The 18814-nt window shown below is 36.4% G+C and overlaps 1 protein-coding gene across 4 annotated transcripts in view; it reads right to left on the reverse strand.

Moving 5' to 3' along the window:
* Positions 1-18814, reverse strand: part of LRRC39 (leucine rich repeat containing 39) — a 33921-nt gene that overhangs the window by 2545 nt on the left and 12562 nt on the right. For 3 of the 4 annotated variants that reach the window (XM_056819134.1, XM_001381833.5, XM_007485022.3), the window contains exons 3-8: positions 17732-17837; positions 14004-14160; positions 9368-9504; positions 7428-7573; positions 5285-5437; positions 3567-3706 (exon numbers count right to left, since the gene is read on the reverse strand). In XM_056819134.1, the coding sequence (XP_056675112.1) occupies positions 3567-3706; positions 5285-5437; positions 7428-7573; positions 9368-9504; positions 14004-14160; positions 17732-17837 (839 nt within the window). The remainder of the gene's footprint in view (positions 1-3566; positions 3707-5284; positions 5438-7427; positions 7574-9367; positions 9505-14003; positions 14161-17731; positions 17838-18814) is intronic. The other variant, XM_056819135.1, reaches the window with a different exon arrangement.

Here is an 18814-nt window from a genome sequence, read left to right on the forward strand (position 1 = left end):
ATGACAATAGACTCATTTTCATTGTATCAGACTAGACTGGCTAATATAAAAATGCAAGTTATATTTAAGTTTTCTATAAAAATATATACTGAAATATAGCTGTTACAGTACTTATAGGACCATGATTTTGCCAGTGTAGGTATTCCTTCCCCTCACTTACATTGCTGCTTAGTAAATTTAGTGCAATTTAGTAAATGATCTTCAGGTGGTACTATGGCGAAACCATTTACCCTGAGAAAAACAGAATAAGGAACTGTTTTGAACTGATCTAAACTGTGCCCTGGAGGTTGGATCCCTGGACCTGAACTCAGGATGACATCGCAGAATTAGAAGGGCCCTCAAAGTCATTTAGTGAACAAATGATCCCCACTATAGTATACCCCACAAATGCTCATGCAGCATTTGTTTAAAAGCTATACTTTGATTAGTGAGGGCAAACCTGCTTCCTGCCAAGGTAGCTCCTTCCACTTCTGTAGAGCTCTAATTCGTAAGAAGTATTTTGGTTTTTTTTACATGAAGCTTTTATGTGTTGCTTTGCAACCTCTGCAGAAGCTAATAGGCTCAAAATCCAAAATTCTGTCTATAATCCTAGTTTTGCTCTATGGAGTCAAACAGTAGGATATCTTAAAATTACTAGGAGCTATCATCAGTTAGTCAACCAGCAAGCATTTATTAAGTACTTAACTATGTGCCAGATATTATGCAAAGCACTGGAGCTACCAAGAAAAAGTAAAAATAGTCTGTATATATTCTAGAGGGAGAACAGTGAGATTGACACTTAGTGGTCCTGGATTCTTTGCCTCTCAATGTAGCCTAAAATCAAGTTAGATTTTGGGGCTTCGGTGTCACACCATTTTAGGGTTGTAAAAGGAAAAAGTAGATGACCAGATGCTCAGAAAATCAAGATTTATGCAATGCCCTAAAAAAAATTATCCTGTGGTGTTTTTGAAATCCATGATTTTGAGCTTTGAGGGATCTTAGACATGATTTAATCCAATCACCTCACTTCACAGTGTAAACCTCAAATTTCCTTAGACTTATAAATGTTGGAAATTTCACCATTGGGATATTTCATACTTGGAAAATTTCTTACTGATAGTCTATTGGAATGGGAACCCCATTGGCATGGGAGGTTCCTTCTCTTCCCTTCTTAAGATTACTTTAGGACAGAAACCTTTTGCTGAACAATGGAAAGGACTTTGACCTATGCTTAAGCATAGAACAGGAATTTCTTTGAGTCTTGATTGATTTTAGAATTGATACAATGGAGATACTTGGAATAAATCTCCACCCTATTCAGTCCTAACAGGATTGAGTAAGGGCTGCAGCCTAGATCAAAATTTAATTATTTCAATCTCTACCCTACTCAGGTTAACAGGATTTAGAAAGGGCTGTAGCAAAGGAGTAAAGATTTAATCATTTGAAAATATGACCTTCAACAGACATGTGCAAAAGCCAGAAACCTCTGGGCGGTCCTGGGTTAAGCTAGAGCCTCCATTGGCACAGGGAAATTGATGAACAGTGATTGGAGAGGAGGAACTTGGATGGTTTCCTTAAAGATAGGGGGTCTGAAGACTCCAGGGGAGGTTGAGTAGTGGGTCGGTGTGGTTCGTGTGGACTCTGAGAAGCTTGCTCTGAAGGAAGCTGAAGGTGGGGGCCTCTGAGACTGTTTCTCCATTTTGGTCACGTGAGTAATAGGGACTGATCTCCTTTCTTTGCCCCAGCTATCTAAGGGCTTGGGCCTTTTGGCCCAGCCTAAACAGAAGGGGTATTTAAGCCCTATTCCTTTCTCTCCCTTTTTCTCTCTATCTCTAATTCCTTTCTTCCTCCTATTGTAATTAAACTCCATAAAAGATTGACTGCAAACTTGAGTTTTCATTTGGGAATTACATAGCTGAATTCCTTGGCGACCTTAATTAATATATATATCAGTCTTTTAAAGTGATTCCCTTGTAACAACAGATAACAAAAACAGACTCAGTGGTTCATTTGTACCCATTTCCTATTTTGAGGCCCAATGATAAAATTTGTTACTTTTTTTTTTTAAACCCTTACCTTCATTTTGTAGATGAGGAAATTAAGGTAAACAGAGATTAAGAAATTTGCCCAGGATCATACACAGCTAATAAGTGCCTGATGTTTGATTTTAACTCGTGACTCCAGACTCAGTGGAGCCTATCAACAATGCCACTTAGCTGCCCATATAATTGGATATTAGCTATTGGCATAAGAAAATATAGATTTTGCATAATCTACTTCCTACTACTAGTTGATTTTACCTATGTAATAATAGTTAACATTTATTAAAGTTCACAAAGTGCTATACTTTTTAAAAAACCCTTACCCTCTGCCTTGGAACCAATACTGTATAGTATTGGCTGAAGAACAGTAAGGACTAGGCAATGGGCATTGAGTGACTTGGTCAGTCACACTGCTAGGAAGTGTCTGAGGCTAGATTTGAACTTAGGACCTCCCATGTCTAGGCCTGGTTCTCAATCCACTAAGCCACCTCGTTGCCCTTTCTGCATAACATTTTTAAAAAAATTAAACCCTTAAAAAAAAAAATTAAACCCTTACCTTCCATCTTGGAATCAATACTGTGTATTGGCTCCAAGGCAGAAGAGTGGTAAGGGCTAGGCAATGGGAGTCAAGTGACTTGCCCAGGGTCACACAGCTGGGAAGTGTCTGAGGTCAGATTTGAACCTAGGACCTCCCATCTCTAGGTCTAGCTCTCAATCCACTAAGCTACCCAGCTGCCCCTAAAATTTGCTACTTTAAAAGCTGTGGGGTTCTCAAAGACCCCATGAGTAGACAGATATTCCAAGCAGGTCAAAGATGAGAAAAAAGGGCTCATATATACCAAAATATTCATAGCAGTACTTTTTTGTTGTAATTAAGAACTTGAAATAAAGTAGGTGCCTAATCTTTGGGAAGTGTTTAAATTAAGTTGTGGTACATGAATGTATTGCAACAAATGATGAATGTGAAGAATTCAAAGACTCATGGAAAATTTCACATGAACTGATGCAGAATAGAGTTGGAACTAGGGGAAAAATAGAAACATTTGCTAAAAAAAATAGAAATATAGCTGAACAATGACACTGTGATTATGACGATCAAGTTTGACTCAGAGAAAAGTTGAGAAAATCTACCTCTCCTTTTATTGCAGATTTGGGGAACTGTGAGTCCACCAAGGAACCCAACAGAACACTATTAGGCAGTCAGTGAATTGGTTGGTTTTGCTGAAATGCTTTTTTTTCTCTTGTGATCTTTGCCTCAAGAGAGAAGTGGGAAACATGAACAGGGAAATATTTGAAAATTAATGTAATAAAAAATCATCCCTTTTTTTAAAAAGTGGAGTGTCCATGCAGTTAAGAAAGGAATACTTACGACTTCCTCTATATCTTTTTACTCAATTTGTGAACTGAATTGACTTTTCTACATTTCTGTGTCCATTTCTACCACTGAATTAGACAAAAGTCAGGCAGATAATGGAAGGAAGAAATAATACCCATATTGATTAAATAACAATTTTCACCCAAATTCTGATAATAAAAAGCTCTTACCCGCTTTCCTACGAGATTCCTGGATATAAACTTGCATAAACTGAATGCCAAATAATTCCTTTTCCTCCTCTTCATCTGTATTTTCACAGGGAGGAAGTGTTACTTCCAATTTTAATGGGTTATCCCTGAAGTTGACAAACCTGGTAATTCATCAGAAAATGGTACCTTAAATATTGATTAGCATGGTCTAGCATGAGCACATCCAAAACACTAAGAAATGGCTGAAATCTTGTTGGAGACACAGCTCTTGCTAAACTTCCAACTAAACAACTCATCATGCTTATTGGACATCTCAGTCTGGATGTCCCATGGACCACATAACCGAGCATGCCCAAAATGAAACCTATCTTTCCTCTTCATTTTCATATTTTTTTTGTCAGCACCACCATTCTTCCAGGGACCCAGGCTGGTGACTTGGAAATCTTCCTCTGCTCCATCATCCTCACACCCTCCCATATCCAGTTTGTTGCCAGACCCCGTCCATTCTGCCTGGAGAACACCAGAAGTCTGGGCTTGGAATGAGGAGGACCTGAGTTCACATCCAACCTCAGACATTTACTCCTGTGGCCCTAGAGAAATCATCCTCCATTGTAAAAAGGGGAGCATAAGAGCAGCTGTCTCACAGGAGATCATTGTGAAACAGTGGCTGATACATAGTAGAAGCTAAATAAATATTATTCTCTTCCCTTTTCCCTTTGTAACATTTTTCATATATACTTCCTTCTCCCCTCTGATGCTGTCCCTCCTTATCTCCACACCTGCACTCTGCCAGTAGCCTGCTGGTTGGCATCTCTACCAAAGCCAGTCCCTAATTGGCAAATGGTCAATATTCTGTCGAAGAAATCAAAGCCTTCAATAATCATATAAAAAAATGCCCTAAATCACTCTTGATTAGAGAAATGCAAATTAAAACAATGCTGAGTTATGATCTCACACTTATCAGATTGGCCAATATGGCAGGAAAGGAAAGTGGTAAATATTGGAGGGGATGTGGCAAAATTGAGACACTATTGCATTGTTGGTGGAGTTGTGAACCGATCCAAACATTAAACTCCAGAGAAAGAACTATTAGAGTTGTCTTTCACATCAATGTATTTATGGATTTGGGGTTTGGGTTATGTATGACTTTGCTCTCACAACAATGACCAACGTGGAAGTGTGTTTTGCATGACAAAAAATTTTTTAAGATAACTCCTTAATAAATGCTCTGGTGCATCATGACAATTATCCTAGGTGATACCAAAGTGAACTATAAATTTATTAGGAAAAGAACATTACTTTATATGCCATGTCTCTTTCTAATAATTTCTTTGAGAAAACCACAAAATCTTTCTTTAATTGAAAAAATTCCCTTTAGCTCATTGTATTACATTTTTTACATTCATCTACAAAATGTTATCTCCTAGCCATAATTAAGCATCAAAGTAGGATTTTAAAGTTTCCTTATCTGTTACACAGAAATAATAATGCTTGCTCTACCTATACCACAGGATTATTGTAAGGATAGCACTTTGTAAACTTTAAGGCTCTACAGAAATAGGAAATGTTGCTGTTAATTTAAAGGCTTTAATTAGGCTGAATTACTTAGATTAGTCTGAGATTAAAAAATACAAATTGAATTTAAAATCTTTTGCTTATGCTCTTTCTATGGCATCAGAGAAGATTATGTAGGTAGCTTTCTGGTCACTTTGGTTGATGCTTTGCCACAAGTTTCTTACTTGAGATTTGCCATTCCTTCCATGCATTCTGGAATATCTTGTAGTTGATTATTGCTGAGAACCAAAGTTCCCAAGTTTTTGAGGTTGTTTATGGTTTCTGGCAAACATGTAATTTCATTCCGTTGAAGCCATAATGTATGTAGGTTTTCCATTCTGAAATAGGAAAGGATTTGAAATTTTACTATGTGCATTGTGAAAATATAGTGGTACTTTTTAAAAATTAAAACAAACAAAAAAAAGGTCAATCATATCTTTTTTTTATCACGATGAATCCCTTAGTCTATAAATACATAAATTGCTGGACCTGGAATCAAGAAGACCTGAGATCAAGCTCTGCCTCATAATTACTAGCTAGACAACCCTGTCACCTAAACTCTCAGCCGCCCTCAGTTTCCTGATCTATACAATGAGAATAAAAATTGCACAGAATTGTTATGAGGGCCAAATGAGGTAACATGTGTAAAGCACTTGGCAAACTTTAAAGTGCTATCAAAATGCTAGCTATTATTATTTAATTAAGCAATAATAGCTAATAATAATACTCAATCCTCAATATTTGCATGTTCAACTTTCCTTCAGCTTCAAGCATTTGCGTGGTTTTATTAGTAACCTCATTTCACTTTTTCACTAACAATGGGACATATTGGGGGCTAATAGAGAAAAAATAAGGGGGAGATGAAGGCAAGTTTGTGGAGCAGCTGGGCATCCTACTCAGTGAAGACTGCTCCCATTCATCACAGTGTTGTAAAGAGCCGTGCATCCTTTGCATATTTTCATTGTTCACCTTCAAATTTCCATTTTTTTCTTGTAATTATGCTCTCCAAAGCATAGCCCAAGCATGCAAAGTCACTGATGTTGCTTAGTGAGAAAGTAAGGGTTTTAGATAAACCTTATACCAGAATGTCTGCAGCTACCATTAGCTGGGAGACTCATGGATTTCCAAATGAGCAGGAAGCAGGATAGTATACAGTGTAACATCCTCACACCACTCTATGACACATTGGAAGGTAAGAGTCAGACTTTAAAATGTTTCTGTTTTCTTAGGAAGGGGAAAAGGGAGGGAAGAAGGGAGGCAGAGTGGAAAGGAGGAAGAGGATTTGGAAATCAAAATTTTAAAGACAATGTTAAAACATTGTTTTTAACATGTAATTGGGGGAAATAAAATATTTTAAAATATTTTATATGTAATTGGAAATAAAATAAATATTTAAAAATGTTTTAATGTTAAAACATTTTATTTGCTGTACAGTATTTATAATATTGTAGGCATCATGTGTTAAAAGTGAAAATTGTCTGAAGTCAATGTTGATTTTTTAAAAAATGAGATAGCACAAAAAGTCACAAAATTTGAGGGAATTAGCAGTGAGAAAAAATGTTTTGCATGTTACCAATTTTATTTTGTATACTGCATTTTGTGGGTTATTTCATGGTTACTTTGTTAAGAAAAGTGCATATTATCAGAATTAGTGAACTGTTATAAAAAATTCTATACAGAAAAGTATATTTCCAGCAAACTCTCGTGAAAGATTACAGTTTTGGGTGATCATAGGAACCTAATCCCCCTTACCCCATAGATTCAATGTATCAACATTTTCTTTTTTTACATTCATCAACATAATCCCCACAAAAGTTAAGGGTTGACTGTATATAGTGCTTTAATGCTTTAAACTTTAAAAAAAATCTTAAAACTGAACTAAGACTTTTGAGACATGAGAAATATAAACTATTATTCTGATCTATTATTCACTCCAAAGATACAAATTGCAAAACCATTCGTGTTGCCCATTCAATGAAACTCCTATTCCTATAAATGTGCCATAGGAGTATACCCTAGGTTTGGGGGGTATATTGTTTCTGTGCTACTTAACAGGAGAATTTCACCAAAATACAAGATCTAGAGATTGGAGAATAGCAAGGCAGTGACAAACTTATTCTCTAGAAGAAAACCAGGAATGCTGGCTGAAAACTAAAAAAGGGAAAATTTATATTCCCACCAAAACCTTTTACTCATATTAAATCTAAAAATTTACTAGGGCTAAAGTATAGAATGAAATATTGTTAATTTAATTGGAATCCTGACCAAAGTCAGGGGATTGGTTGATATAGCTTAACTTATTAAAAATAATAATTATCATAATTTTACCTGTCAATAGCGTCTGGAAGTGTTTTAAGTTTATTGCTTCCCATGTCTAACCACTCAAGGGCAGGCATATGTAGCACAGCAGAAGGGATTGTTGTAAACTGATTCATACTCAGATCAAGGTGAATGAGCTTCAACAGGTTGCTAAGCTGAAAAGGAAAAGGAAACCTTCAGAACTAAAGAGTCTAAATGCATACCAGTCAGGGAATTGAAGTAAACACATCATGCCTCAAAGAGCTCTTATCCTTGTAGCCAAGATAGAGCAAAAAAAAAAAAAAGAATAAAAATTAAAATTAAATTTAAAAAAAACTTGAGAATGCCCCCTTAGTAAAGGCAAAAGATATCTTCCAAAAATAACCAAATGTAAAGATTTACATTAACTAGTACAGAGAGGCTTCCCAGGCTTTGCATCTGGAGAAGCAACAAATTTTATGTGTGCACTGCATTGGTAATGTTTCTGTTGTCATTTTAACACCTAATATTAGATGATTACATAATAATTAGCATTTATAAAATGCTTTGAAGTTTGCAAAGCACTTTAAAGATACTATCTCATTTATTCCTCACAACAGCACTGATTTACCTCTGTGTCCTAGATTATTTAACTGAACTTTCTTCCTCCCCAGATCTTCAGTCACTTTCTTCATTTTTTCCCCTTATAATCCTTTATTGCTCACTTTCTTTATTGCTCACTTTCTGACTCTTTCTCCTTTGATGGGAGATTTGTCCCCCAGGGCCTGGACAACAAAGCTATCTCAGCCTCTTCCTTCTTGGGGCATTCATTTTTTACAAGTCTCAGTTCCCCAAGGAAATAGTACTGATCCCAACTGGATAACAACAGGATTTCCTTCAGGTCTGGTGCAATCCCACACACATTCTGGCACCTGTTCCAGTTCCTCTGTTCTTTAGTTCTTTGTCTGGGTGCTGCTGGCCCAGGCAGAGCACGCTCCTATGTTCTACCTCTTCCTCCTTCACAAATGGGTAGACAGAATTGAAATCTTTTGCCACAGAATGGTGGTTTGAAAGGACAAACAGGTCAGGCTGACAGAGATACAGCAGCAGTAAGGAGATTGCTGAATGGATTCCAAAGCATAAATTGGTGAATCTGGTTGTGTACCTTGCCAGAGAGAATCTGGTAGAGTGTGTGAAGAGTTTTTTCTCTACTGTTAAATCATAAGGCTGTTACTTTATTAGGTTTCTTGGTGTCTTAGCCTGTGGAGACAGCTGTATTTGCTTTGCTTCTTAAATATCTACTTTGAAGAATTTTTGAGTTAGTGAGGATGGGAAAAATGTCTAATCTTCTGTCTTTTGGGTGATGTGACCTAGAAAATGTATACTGTGCATAGACATTCAGATATTTTGCACTTTAGAGGTTTGCATTCTCAAGTGTATTACTGTATTAAGACAAGGCTCCGTAATAATTTCCTTCATTGGTTCTAGGAGTGCTTACAGCATCTTTTTTTTCCTATCTGAACATAAAATCTAAGGCTTAGTGTATGAGTCATTTAGAGTGGCTAATAGTGTGACAACATGTCACACATAGATCAAGGTTTAGCATTTCACCAAGCCTTCTGTCTTGCTTCTGACCTGGCAGAGCCCCATCTCTGTCAAAGAGGATATTTAACATGGTGTCACATTCATACTGAACCTGGAAACACCCTTACTTCATAAACAATTATGAAAGAAGCCATTATATTGCCATGTCATTGCTCAAAATTCACAATTACAACATTTGAAGTGAATCATGCTTTCTCTAATTAAAGACTAATTTCTATTTTATTTAATAAAATATATTTTAAATGTTTCTACCAAATTCCATATTAAAAACTGAGACCAAACTATTACTTTTCAAGTTGTTTTTTTCTTTCCCCAACAACCATGGGACTGAAAATAAGTTAGAAATGAATAGAGAATACTTTTGTTGGAAGTTACATTATGCTAACCTCCTGAGGAAGGTCACAGATATCTCTGTTGACAGCAAGTTCCAGTTTCTCTAAGCTGGCACAATTACTCAGCTCTTTGGGAATGGTCTTGATTTTGTTGTAACTGAGAATCAGTTCCTCAAGTCTTGTCAGCAGTCCTATGAAGATGCACATCGGATTAAACAAAATGTCATAAAATCAAATACCCATTAATAAAATGTTATACAATATCTTAGCTACTACTTTTATTCTTTCTACTTTTTTACTTTAATTTTTTTTCACTTGACAAAATTTTTGTTCTTGCCTCCCCCACCAACTAAAAAAAAGAAAACTCATAATAAATATACAAAGTCAAACAAAAGAAATCCTACATTGGCCAAATTTTTAAAAAATATCTAAAAGGTAGATATCCTGCTTGACCATTGTCCTCTGAAATCACAGTTCGTTATCATACAGATCAGAATTCTTAAGCTTTTCCAAAGCTATTTGTCTGAGGGCAGTCAAGATGGCAGCTTAGAAGCAGCAAAAGTCAATTCCTCTGTGAAAAAACTTCCACATCAATCAAAAACAAAGTCCTTCAAGGAGGATAGAAAACCAAATACAAACAGGAGGGGGTGGGGGTGGGCTCCTGCTCAATTCAACTTAAAAGGTACACAGAGAGATGAGATTGAATTCTTGGATTTAAGGAAAAGAAAGAAGGAAGGTCCCAGGACTCCTCCCCTACCTACTGTTCTAAGAATCAGATGGTTAGTGGGATCTCAAGGTGAGTGCTCCAGCCCAGAGGGAGTGCCTTGCAACCACAACTACTCGAGGCTCAGGACTCTGATCACAGCTGGCAGGGTGGCAGCTGGAAGAGAGGGGCAGAGAGGAAGGCATTCAGGTCAGAGCCTTCAGCCACCACTCCTCCATCTTGGGCCTCTGCCTCTGGAAGTTTTGGCCTCAGGGCACATTCAGCTCTTCAGATCAGCTCAACTGGCTTAATCCAGTCTATCAATAATGCAGAGAAGAAGGCTCCAGAGGGCAGAAAAGATCAATCTCTAACAGATCTGAAGTAAGAATCTGGCTGACTGGGATCCCAGGGTAAAGACTGCAACCACAACAGAGTACTTTGGTACCACCATGGGAAGCTTGGGGCTCTGAGCAGCCAGCTGGAAGGGAGGTGGCTGGCAAAAAGGAAAAGAGGAAGAGGAGAGTAATACCTTCATCCTCCACACATTCACTTTCAGCTTCTGCTGGCAGCTGGGAAAGATCTGGCTTCAAGGCACATTAATACAAAAGGTCAGTTCTATCAGGCTAATCCAATTAATCAATAGAGCAAAGAAGAAGTCCCTTCAGGGCAAAAAAGCCCAAACCCAGAGATCCAATCAATAAGGAGGGGGAAAGAAGGAAAAAATATGAATAAACAACAGAAAAAAGATAAAATAAATAACAATAGACAGGTTCTATTCAGCTAATGAACAAAGAACAAATGGAATCAGAGGAGGAGGACCAAGGAACACTGTGGAAAGAAAACTAGACTGACAGGAAATCCAGTGAATTGGACTCAGGCTTTGGAAGCACTCAAAACACAATTTGAAACAATTAAGAGAGGCTGAAGAAAATTGGAAAGAACCTAAAAAGCAAAATAGGTCATCTGGGAACAGAAACCCGTGAACTAAAACAAACAATGTCTTAAAAGTCAGAATTGACCAGCTTAAAAATGAGACAAAGAAAGTGAAAGATGACATACAAGGAAAAATACATCAACAGGAAAAGGAGGATCAAAAAGCCAGGTATAAAATTCAGTCTTTAAAAATTAGAATCAAACGACTAAAAGCAAATGACTTCACAAGGCAGCAAGAATCTAAAAAACAAAATAAAAAATATGAAAAAATTAAGGAAAATGTGAAACACCTCATTGATAAAATAACATACCTGGAAAATAGAACCAAGAGAGACAATTTAAGAATTATTGGACTACCATAAAATCATGACAAAAGAAAAAGCCTGGACATCATTCTATAGGAAATTATCCCAGAAAACTGCCCTGATATTCTTGAACAAGAGGGTAAAATAGAGATTGAAAGAATCTACAGATCACCTCCTGCAATCAATCCCCAGTTAATAGCTCCCGGGGAATGTTATAGCCAAGTTCAAGAACTTCCAGACCAAGGAAAAGCTACTACAAACTGCTAAAAAGAAACAATTCAGATATCATTACACAGGACCTGGCTGCATCCACACTAAAGTGCCAGAAGCCATGGAATGATATTCCAGAAAGCAAGAGAACTGGATATACAACCAAGAATCAACTGCTCAGCAAAATTAGCTGTATTCTTTCAGGGGAAACGATGGTCATTTAATAAAATAGACAATTTCCAAGCATTCCTGAAGAAAATACCAGACTTGAACAGAAAATTTAATTTCCAAATACAGAACTCAAGAGAATCACCAAAAGGTAATTAAGAAAGGGGAAAAAAATTAAGGGACCCAATAAGTTCAAGTGATTTGTATTCCTGTATAAAAAGATGATATTGGTAACTCTTTAAAATTGTTATTATCATTGGAGTAGCTAGAAGAATTATACTTAGAGGGAAACAGTGACAAACTCTATAGGATAATATGCCAAAGCTGCTTGTCCTTATAATGTCACTGTAAATTATTCTGGTTTTGCTCACTTTATATGGTATCATTTCATACAATTCTTCCCAGATCTCTCTGAAACTGTGACCTTCTTAATTTTCTTCAGCACAGTAATATTCCATTACATTAATATACCATAATTTATTCAGCCATTTCCCAATTCATGAGCACCTCTTAGTTTCTAGTTCCTTGCCACCATAATAAGAGCTGCTATAACTATTTGTGTACATATGGGTCCTTTTTCTTTGATCTCTTTGGGGGTATAGGCCTAATAGTATATTGCTGAGTGTATGGAGTGTACTGGGGTATGCCTAGTTTAGTAACATTTGGGGCATAGTTCCAAATTGCTTTCTAAAATGATTATTAGTACATCATTCCACCATTAGTGCATCAGTGTTTCTGTTTTTCCACATTTCTTCCCACATTCGTCATTTTCCTTTTTTTGTTCTCTTAGCTAATCTGATAGATGAGAGACAAAACTCCAGAGTAACTTTATTTGCATTCTTCTAATCATTAGTGATTTGGAACATTTTTTTTTCATTTATTTGTTGGTAACTGGATTTCTTTCACAGAAAATTGATTCTTCATATTATTTGACAAAATCAATCAAGAAAGTGCTTTTATTCTTACACATTTGGAACTAGTCCTTGTAACTTGGAAATGAGACTCTTATAGGAGAAACTTGTTATAAAGATTTGTAGGAAGGTAGATAAGGGATAGAGTAAATTTCATGGACTACCAAATTTGGGAAAAGACATGGGAGAGTATTCTGAGGAGAGAAGTATTGTGGGAGTTATACTGGCATTAACTAACTGGGCCCTGGGACAGGGCTATGGGCCCTGAATTGGAAGGAGGTTTTGCTCTGACAAGATTTTCCTTGTTAGTCATAATCTTGTGGAGAGATTAGTGACTCCTTGGTGGAGAATCTGTTTTGGAGTAAACTGTTTTCCCTGAGGTATAGAGATCATCTGCCAGAAATCCACTTGGCCAAGGTAATCCAAAGATTGTCACCTGGGACTTTGGGTTATATAGTGCAGCCAACCTTTAGATAAGGGCTAAAATTCACCTGTGAGTCCTTTCCTTTTCCTTTTTGTTAATCCCTAATAGGTAGATTAGTTTAGAGTCAGATAGCTTTGGGGGGGGGGAGGGTCTTAGATAAGAGCAGGAAGATATAAGAAGGGCTTGATAAGAGCAGAAGAGCAAGCCCCATGAGGGGAGGCATAGATTGGGGGGAAGAGAGATAGTTGGATAGATTTAGGACTGTATTTATAATTTCCCTACCCTTAATAAACTTGGTTTCACTATCTTTAAGGATTGTGTTTTACTGGTCCTAGGGAGTTTCCTAGGTGGGTTGTATCATCTTATATCCATCTAGGAAGGTCCTTATTTCAGATTCCCCCTCCCCCAGTTTCCTGATTCCCTTCCAATTTTAGCTTCATTAGTTTTGTTTGTAGCCATCAATTTTTTCAAAGCTATCTTTGGAAAATGAATTCAAAATTCCCAACCTTCTGGCCTTTTTGTGTCCTCAAGCTTGGTTCTGCCCCTTCTTCTATCACTTCATTCCATATCCCTCCTGAATTTTTAAGCCATGAAAATGGTCAGCATCATCCTAAAACATTATTTCAAGCTAACATGCCTACAGTTAGGGTGGTAGCCCACAACAGACATATGATCAATAATTTCTGTTTAGGATAACTTCATATGCTACATTTTTGCATTTACAATTTCCAAATTGTATATCCTTTCTTCATTTCCTCTTAATACACTTAATACACAAACTATGTTATAGCACAGTGTCTACCACACAGACAAATTGAATTAAAATAATTAAGATTTTTTAAAATAAGAGATTCTCAACGAACAATTCTAATAATACTGGCATATAACACCCTCTTTGGCTCCATCTAAAGCAGTTGTTCCACCTTATTTAGGGAATTAATATGAAATATGAAAGTGGCATCTTTATTCCACAAATTCTTTGACAAAAATCAGACCAGCAGCTAAAGAATACAGACATGAAATAACACTGCCTTACCAATTCCTCGAGGGATCTCTGAAATTGCATTTCGAGATAAATCCAATACAATGAGGTTCTGGAATCGTCCGATGAATTCAGGAATTTTTACTAAGCCAGTTCTATGAAGCTGCCATTCCTGCAGGTGATTCAGTTTTAGTAGAGAGGAAGGAAGAGTCTAAACCCAAAGAGAAAAAAATTATAAATAGAATTCATTTATGATTTAGGTGGTGGTGTTTTAATTCATGGTATCCTGGTTCTCTGAAAGTCAATATAGTTGCAGAGCAGCTATTGTGACTTAGTGGTCCAGACCAGAGAGCAGTAAAGTTGGAATCATAAAGACAAATTCAAATCTTGACTTAGATAATTACTAGCTGTGGCCCTAGGTAAGTCGCTTAACCTCTCTTACCTTCCATTTTCCCATGTGGAAAAAGGGAAAAATGATAGTTATAACACCTACCTCACGGGACTGCTGTGAGGATCAAATAACATAATATTTATAGAGTGTTTTGCAACACTCAAAATGTTCTTTAAATGTTAGTTGTTATTGTTTGATGTTGAAACCATCAGAAAAATATCCTCTGACTGACCATCACTACCTTTGCAACTTTGGGTAAGTCCCTTAATTTCCCTGACCCTTGGTCTCCAAATTTGTAAAATGAGGGAGCTGAGTTAAATGGCCTCTGAAGACTCTTCCAGCTCTCAATCCATGATCCTTTTATTTTAAATCAAGAAATTGTAGTTTTGTTGGTGTAGGTACTCCCTCCACTGATGCCAATCAAAATTCCTTTTTGCTTTAGTCTTCGGTTGTTGCTATGATCAAACAATCCATCTTTTTTGCATCTAACCTAAAGATGATTTTCCTTTAATTTAACTAGAGTAGGTGATGTAAAATATATTACTAGGTTTATACAGTAAACCTTACCAGCCAAGTAGAGCCTGCTACTTAGCCTTTATGATTTTGCTGGAATAACCTTTAAGAACACAGTATCACTACCTTTTCATGGTGAGGTATAAAATTAGGACCCCATCATTAATTATCATATATTCAATGCCTTGCTTAATTAACAAACATTAAGCAATTTATTCCTCTGCTTTTTAATCCTTCACATTCTAAGTAAACTAGAACTTAAACTATTTTTTCTATAAACATTAGTATATAAACATAGAATTCATAAATTGAGAATTCATATTTAGTCATATCCAGACATTTTTAGATTGATCATATTAACAAAACAACAAAAATAGAATGGTCATAGGTACTGAAAACTCATGAGTAATTCCCAAATTTATATCCCATCTGTACGAATCCTACTAAGAAAAATAGTATATTTGACCAGAGTGGGTTTAAAATTCTCTGAATTCTTCTCTTTGCCTTTAGAAAAATCAAAATCAGTGGTCAACCCTGAATAATTAAAAGCATAAAAATATAGACCAGACCTTACTAGAAAAATTAGATTGGCCCTACTGGCAAGTAGAAAGAAGTCTATGCATTTAAAATAGCTTTCTTTGGGGATTCTCTTCTTTCAAACTACTAGTTTGATATAACATCTGTATTATTTGAGGAATTAAAAAGATGAACCTAGTTATTTGTCATTGCTGAGCTTTTAAAGTTCATGAGCTGCATATATTAGTCTATAAAGACAAGCATTTGAGTTTGATAATCAAGGTAAATTTATTAAGTTGTAATATTAGTTTAAGAATTATAGATGATAATCCTTTTAATATTTTTCTTACCATTTTGTTCATTTGTTCTACACTGTCGCAGTAATTATTTAGAGCCTAATATTGCTAACTAATCTCCCACCTAGAGGCTTATAGAATTTCTTCCTTGAGCACCACCAGGAAAGAGAGCGATATGGCCACTACCTCACAACACATATATATGTCTTTCCAATTTGTTGGGCATTTGTCTCTTCCAATTTCAGATAGTATAAGTGAGATTTGAGGAGACAAATGTCCAACGAATTGGAAAGACATTGGAATGCTTTTCTATGAAGTGGTATTTGCGGTGAACTTTGAACTTTAAAGAATGGCTAGGAATCCACTGAGGTATATGGGAATGGAAAAGGGAGACTGTCCAGGTTGAGGGAATGGCATGGAAATAAAGACTTTGCTATATCAGAGATAGCTCATGTAGTGGATAGAGTATAGTCAGGAAGCCCTAATTTCATAGTGTTGTAGGGACATAGGATTAGTTCTTTGCTGCAAAACAGGAGAAGGAAGTCCTACAAGGCAAGAGCAGGAGGTCCTTCAGAGCAGACAGGTTCCAGAACGTTGGGGAGTGACAGGCTGTTGCTTTTCCTAACAGTCAGAGGAAGCAGGAGGTTAAGGATTTTCTACTCTTCTAGGGTGGATTTAGTGGGATAGTTATACTCTCTCCCGTGGCTTTCCTTTGATCCAGCGTGGTCCTGTGAAACCTGTGTGTGCTCAGATATTCCTGCAATAGCTGCTGAAGCCATCTGTCAGTGAGATCTCCCTTTTGAACCCTGTTCCTGATTACCTTCCTATCCTGCTACCTCCACCACCATCCAAGGGGGAATTTAGGTATTGTAGGAACTGGGATCTTTGGGTAGAGTAACTGACAGTGTAGATATCTCTCTGGAGTTATAAGTTTGTTTTGGGGGAGGGTTTTGTTGTTGTTGTTGTTGTTCTTTAGCTTAGATATCCCAAACCCTTTTCACCTATCCCTTAGATATTAAACTGCACTGTCCTGTTTAGTATATAGTGTCTGTTCTTATTAACTCAGGGTCTGGCTCTGCCTGCCCTGGGTTGGTATACCCTTCTCAACAAAATTATATATATATATATATAATTATATATAGCCTTATATACACCCTTAAACTTACATTTATACCCAATTAAACTAGTCAGATTTAGTTACCTATTTTAGTTACTTCTTTCAATAGTCAGTCCTTTTCTCAGGGGTGTGCTGGAATCAGCTCTTACTGGAGAGAGCCAATTGTCAAATCTTCAGTAGGAGCATTTATACCTCAGAAATTATCAAATGCTATAAATAAGGATGGTTTATTGTTTTATTGACTGCCTGAACTTAAAGTAATAGAGAAGGCATTAATATTGCAGATTAAATTTAAGATTATGTCCTATGTACCTTTTTTTTTCTGAAGTCAATTGTTAAATATTTATGAGCACACTTTTACCTGCCTCATATGCTGTTACTAACTGTGCAACCCTGAAAAAATCATATTACCTCCATGGGTCTCATTTTTCATCATCTGTAAAATAAAGGGTTTAGACTCAATGTCCCCTTTTAGCTCTAAGTCTATGATCCTGTCATCCTAATGAAAAAGAAAATTTTCCCTTTTCCTTTGCATTCCAATTCTTTGGGGTTTTCATGTGGAAGCTATTTTGTCATCATCAGGATTATGATGAAAGTTTTATTGATAGAAACTTTCGTTTCCGTACCTCATTAAATGAGAAAAGTGAGAGCTTGAAAAAAGGGATTTATATGGAAATTATTGCTACTAACTTGAATCAATATGGACATGGCTAATATTTATATATTAAGGACTAAGTTGAAATTTTTGAGAAAATATCTCTAGAAGAATTTGGTATGTCTCCTCAGATGTTTGTGTGGTTCACATTCCTTTTTTTAAAATTTGAGCTTCCACATTTTACAGACTTCCCTAATTGCCATCTCAGTGGAATACTATAAACTGAACACAACATTCTATTAACTCAGCAAAGAGAATACAAGTGGAAAGTTGGCCATCAATTCCTCTAATTACCTTCCATTCTTCTTTTTCTATCTTTAAAATGACCCTTCCATCTTCCCTGATGACTTTTTCCTTCAGCTTGGTTAAGCTTACTCTTTCTTCCCAGATTCGCACTAGCCTAGGAGACCAAAAAATCATTTTAGTGAAGAATATGGGAAGCATTTAAATTTCCACACTGAAAACTCAAGAGAAACAATACTTTGAACAAAGATATTACTACAAGTTGGAAAAGCATTCATCTTTCCAAGAACCCTAAACATGGTACTTATTTGGTATTTTAAATACCCTTTATTTAAGGAATTCATATATGTAACTGCTATTATTATACATTAATTTTCACATTAGGCTAAAATGGTACAGTCATCTAGTGATTCTGAGGTAAATACTATGATTTTTTTTATTTATTGATAGTTTCCATTGATATAAGAAAAGTCAACTAATTACAGTCTCTAGTACCTCTCTTAGTTTCCTTATGGAAGCATGGCACAGCCAAGGACCAGAGTTAAAATACTGACCCTGACTCATGCTACCTGTGACTAGGCAACTCAGCCTTTTGTTCCTCTCTTCCTCAATTTTAAACAAGAAAATTGGATTAGATGGCTTCTAAAGTTCCTTTCAAATCTAGATCAATCAATAGCTTGTGTCACATCTTTTTTGACAGTGTTAAAACTGATAATAAGGAGAATGTCATAGACATAGTATTCCTGACATATTTTGGCAATACCAAACTATTTAGCCATCTCACACAAAATCCCTGTGAACAAAATGGAAAATGTCAGGTTGAATGATAGTACAGTGAGGTGGATTCAGAACTGGCTGAATGACTGGACCCAAATAGTAATGATGAATGGATTGGCATCAACCTGGATAGGATATCTCTAGTAGAGGATGAAAGGACTCTCTATCCTTGACCTTAAATAATTTTATTAATGAGTTAGAAGAAAGCACATATTTTTAGATAACATGAAGCTGCTAAGAGTACTTTTTTTGGGGAGGGATAACAGTATAGTGACCCCCCACGGGAGTCCTATAACATTTATCTGTGAGTAATAACCTGAGATGGGGAGAGGAGGCTAAGGAAATGGGAGAATAATA

The sequence above is a fragment of the Monodelphis domestica genome, chromosome 2 (assembly GCF_027887165.1).
Source record: "Monodelphis domestica isolate mMonDom1 chromosome 2, mMonDom1.pri, whole genome shotgun sequence".
NCBI classification, from domain to species: domain Eukaryota; kingdom Metazoa; phylum Chordata; class Mammalia; order Didelphimorphia; family Didelphidae; genus Monodelphis; species Monodelphis domestica.